This window comes from Musca domestica, unplaced genomic scaffold (genome assembly GCF_030504385.1).
Source record: "Musca domestica strain aabys unplaced genomic scaffold, Musca_domestica.polishedcontigs.V.1.1 25, whole genome shotgun sequence".
NCBI lineage: Eukaryota > Metazoa > Arthropoda > Insecta > Diptera > Muscidae > Musca > Musca domestica.
This window is the reverse complement of record NW_026712277.1, coordinates 1,583,432-1,586,928: the sequence shown is the minus strand read 5'-3', so window position 1 is coordinate 1,586,928 and position 3,497 is coordinate 1,583,432. Positions and strand designations below refer to the sequence as shown.

The 3,497-nt window shown below is 31.4% G+C and overlaps 1 protein-coding gene across 1 annotated transcript; it reads left to right on the top strand.

Annotated features, from left to right (window-relative positions):
• Positions 1–997: 997 nt before the first annotated feature.
• On the top strand, positions 998–1,823 carry LOC131802899 (larval cuticle protein 2-like). The gene is made up of 2 exons (XM_059123653.1): positions 998–1,157; positions 1,285–1,823. Exons 1-2 carry the CDS (start codon positions 1,146–1,148, stop codon positions 1,639–1,641), a joined length of 369 nt encoding a protein of 122 aa, XP_058979636.1. The 5' UTR covers positions 998–1,145; the 3' UTR covers positions 1,642–1,823.
• The last annotated feature ends 1,674 nt before the right edge of the window (positions 1,824–3,497 follow it).

Below are 3,497 nucleotides of genomic sequence, written 5' to 3'. Positions count from 1 at the left end.
AAAAATCCACGTTTCTACCGTGGTAATCCTCGAAAAAATATTTTTAAAAATTCCTTGGAAACCCATAAGAAAATATCCACCTGTTAAGCCTTGGAGATCCTTGAGAAAATCTTTTTACAAATCCACGTTTGTGTCCTTGGAAATCCTTGAGACTATATTTAAACAAAAATACGTTTAAAGTCTTGGAAATCAATGAGTATTTTCTAAATCTAGGTTTGTAGCCTCGGAAATCCTTTAGAAAATATTTTTACAAAATTATCGTGTATGTCCTTGAAAATCCTTGTGAAAATATATTCAAAAGATGACAGGACTCGAAGATCCCTGAGAAAATCATATCAAAAAACCCACGTTTGTGTGTGTGTATTTTTTGGAAATCCCTGAGAAAAATTTCTCACATCACATCCATTTTTATCCGGTTCCCTCCACAACCCATTTCAAAAATTGTAATTCACTTTTGGTTTAACGGTTTAATTGCCAATACCGTTATGAACACGTTTTGGCTGTAAATATTATATAAAAATAAACCTTGAAGAAGATCGGTAATCTGAGACTGGCTTGGGATGACTCAAAAAAATTCTGGAGAAATTGAAACCGGTTCGAAATACCTGCAACTTGCCCAATTCAAAATTACCAAATAACGAGGCGTAATTGCAAGATTTCTTTATTCGATTTGGAATTATTCGATTTGGACAATAATAATGTTTGCACAGCAAATTATTATGCAATTATTTGTCATTAGCAGGGACAGTGAAACCAGGTTAAAATGAATTTTGCTAGCCATATGTTCGGAAATTTCATTATTTCGTAATTATTTTATTACGGCAATTTTGAAAGGAGAAATATTTGAAATTTATTTTAATTTTACAATTCTGAAAAAATTGGCTGATATACCTGGGTTTGACTGTCCCATAAATTCCCAAACCCAATATCTATCCATACCGAAAATACAAGGCCTGCAAGTATTTGTTTTTTTTTTTTTTTTTTTTTTTTGCAAATTTCGAAATTTCTTAAAGAAAAAACAAAGAAGCTTAAGCCTGCTTCCCAATTCCAATGCCAATCATATAAATAGCTAATTGGAAGCTCTGCCTAGGCACAGTCTAGCAATTGAATCAATTAATTGATAAACTTTCCACAAACAAAGCAGAATGTTGAAATTCGTAAGTCCTCCCGCAGCCTCAGTGTAATTGAAAAAGGCTTTGCCAGGATCATCGCCATAATCACTGGTCTAATGTATTTTTGTTTTTTTTTTTTTTTTTTTTTTTTTTTTTTTTGCAAAAATTACAGCTCATCCTTGCCACCCTGGTAGCCTATGCCACCGCCGCCGCGGTTGCCGCCGATGATGTCCATGCCGAGGTGAAGAACATGCATTCCGATGTCCGTGCCGATGGTTTTGAATACGCCCTGGAAACATCCAATTACATTCGCGAAGAAGCCGCCGGCGATGAGCATGGCAACATGCATGGCTCCTACGAGTACCTTACTCCCGAGGGAGAACACGTCAAGGTGACCTATGTTGCCGATGAAAATGGCTATCATCCCGAGGGTGCCTGGATACCCACCCCACCACCAATTCCCGATTACATTTTGAAGGCCATCGAATACATTAAGGCCCATCCACCAAAGGAGGAGGGAAAACATTAAATTGTTTCGAAATCCTTGCTGATGGCTGATGGTACGACGAATGGCAGGCGTGCGAGGTGGATTCGAAGGACCATTGAGTTGTGATATTCATTATATTTTTTTTCCTTGGAAGAAAAAAAAAAACACATAAATTTGTATATAATGATAAATAAAATGGATATTATTTTTTAGAAAACTCGAAATTATTGGAAATTTTTGAATATTTTTATTTGGGGATTAAAAATTTGAAGAAAAAATCTGAAGGACTCAATTGAGAATTATTTGAGAATATAGTCACAAGGACATATGTGTTTTTTTTTTTCGATATTTTCTTGAGAATTTATTTTTAATATTTTGCTGAAGGACATCGGAATATTTGGTTCAATTCAAATTTGAGAATATTATCCTAAGAACATCCAAGGCTACAAACGTGGGATTTTTTCAATATTTTCTTGAGAATATCATAAAAATATTCTCTCAAGGACTTTCAAAGCTTGGTTTCCAATATTTTGCTAAAAGTATGCATATATCCTGCATATTTTTTTCAATATTTCAGTGAGAATTTTATAAAAATATTCTTTCAAGGACTTTCAAAGACCCTCACCACGATTTTCTTTTTAATATTTTGCTGAAGGTCATATTTCAATTCAAATTTGAGAATATTATCCCAAGGACATCCAAGGCTACAAATGTGGGTTTTATCATTTTGTTCTTGAGAATTTTATAAAAAATATTCTCTCAAGCACTTTCAAAGCCCCTCACCAAGATTTGCTTTTTAATATTTTTCTGAAGGACATCTGAATATTTTTTTAAAATATTTTTTTCAGAATTTCATAAAAAAATATTTTCTAAAAGACCTTTAAAGCCACTATTTAAGATTTGTTTTTAATATTTTCTAAAAGACATCAAAATATTTTTAGGATATTTTTTTAAGGATTTTTCAGGACTTTTAAAATTATTTTTCAAAGACCTCCAAAGAAATACTCGTGGATTTCTCCGAAAGGTTTTCTTAAGAAATGTTAAGGTATAAATTTTTTAAATATTGTCTAAAGAACTCTCTGAGCCCCAGGCGGTGATTTTTAAGAGTATTTTGTCAGGGACTTCCAGGGTCTAAAATGTGACTTTCTTAAAAATATTTTTTAAAGGATTTTTTTACATTTTTTAAGAAATTTTAGGGCCATCAAAACATCTAAAACATCCGTTCTTACGTTTTTTAAGGATATTTTAAATTTTATCTCAAGGACACTCACGAATGTTTTTTTAATAATTATTTTTTAATTATTTTAAAACTGTCTCTCAAGGACCTTGGTTTGAATTTTTTAAGGACATCTAAAAATTTTTTGAAGTTAATTTTTTAACGATTGTTAGGAATTTTTTAGTATTTGCTTATAGGCTCTGAGAGCCACAGAAGAGGCGCGAATAATACTTTTAAAGGACTTCCAAGGATAATTCACTAACGTGTATGTTTAAAAATCATATTTTCTTAAGGAGTTCCAAAGATGTTTTTTTTTTTTTAAATAATTTGTTGTTTAAATATGGGTTGTTGAAAAATATTCTCTCGAGGACTTCCAAGGACTAGCTATAAATATTTTCTCAAGAACTTGCAGACCCTCAATCTTAAAATTACCAAAAAATATTTCTCAAGGATGTCCAAGGAATTTTAAAAATATATTTTTTTTAGGACTTCCAAGGATTTTCAAGGGTTTTTTAAAAATATTTCCTAAAAGATTTTTTTAATATTCTTTCAAGAATTCTCAAGGATTTTATTTAAATTTCTCAAGGATTTCTCAGGACACACACTTGAATTAAAAAAAAAGTATTAAAATTTTTTTTAAAAAAAAATTTTCACGGATTTTAGGGACACAAACATGAATTCT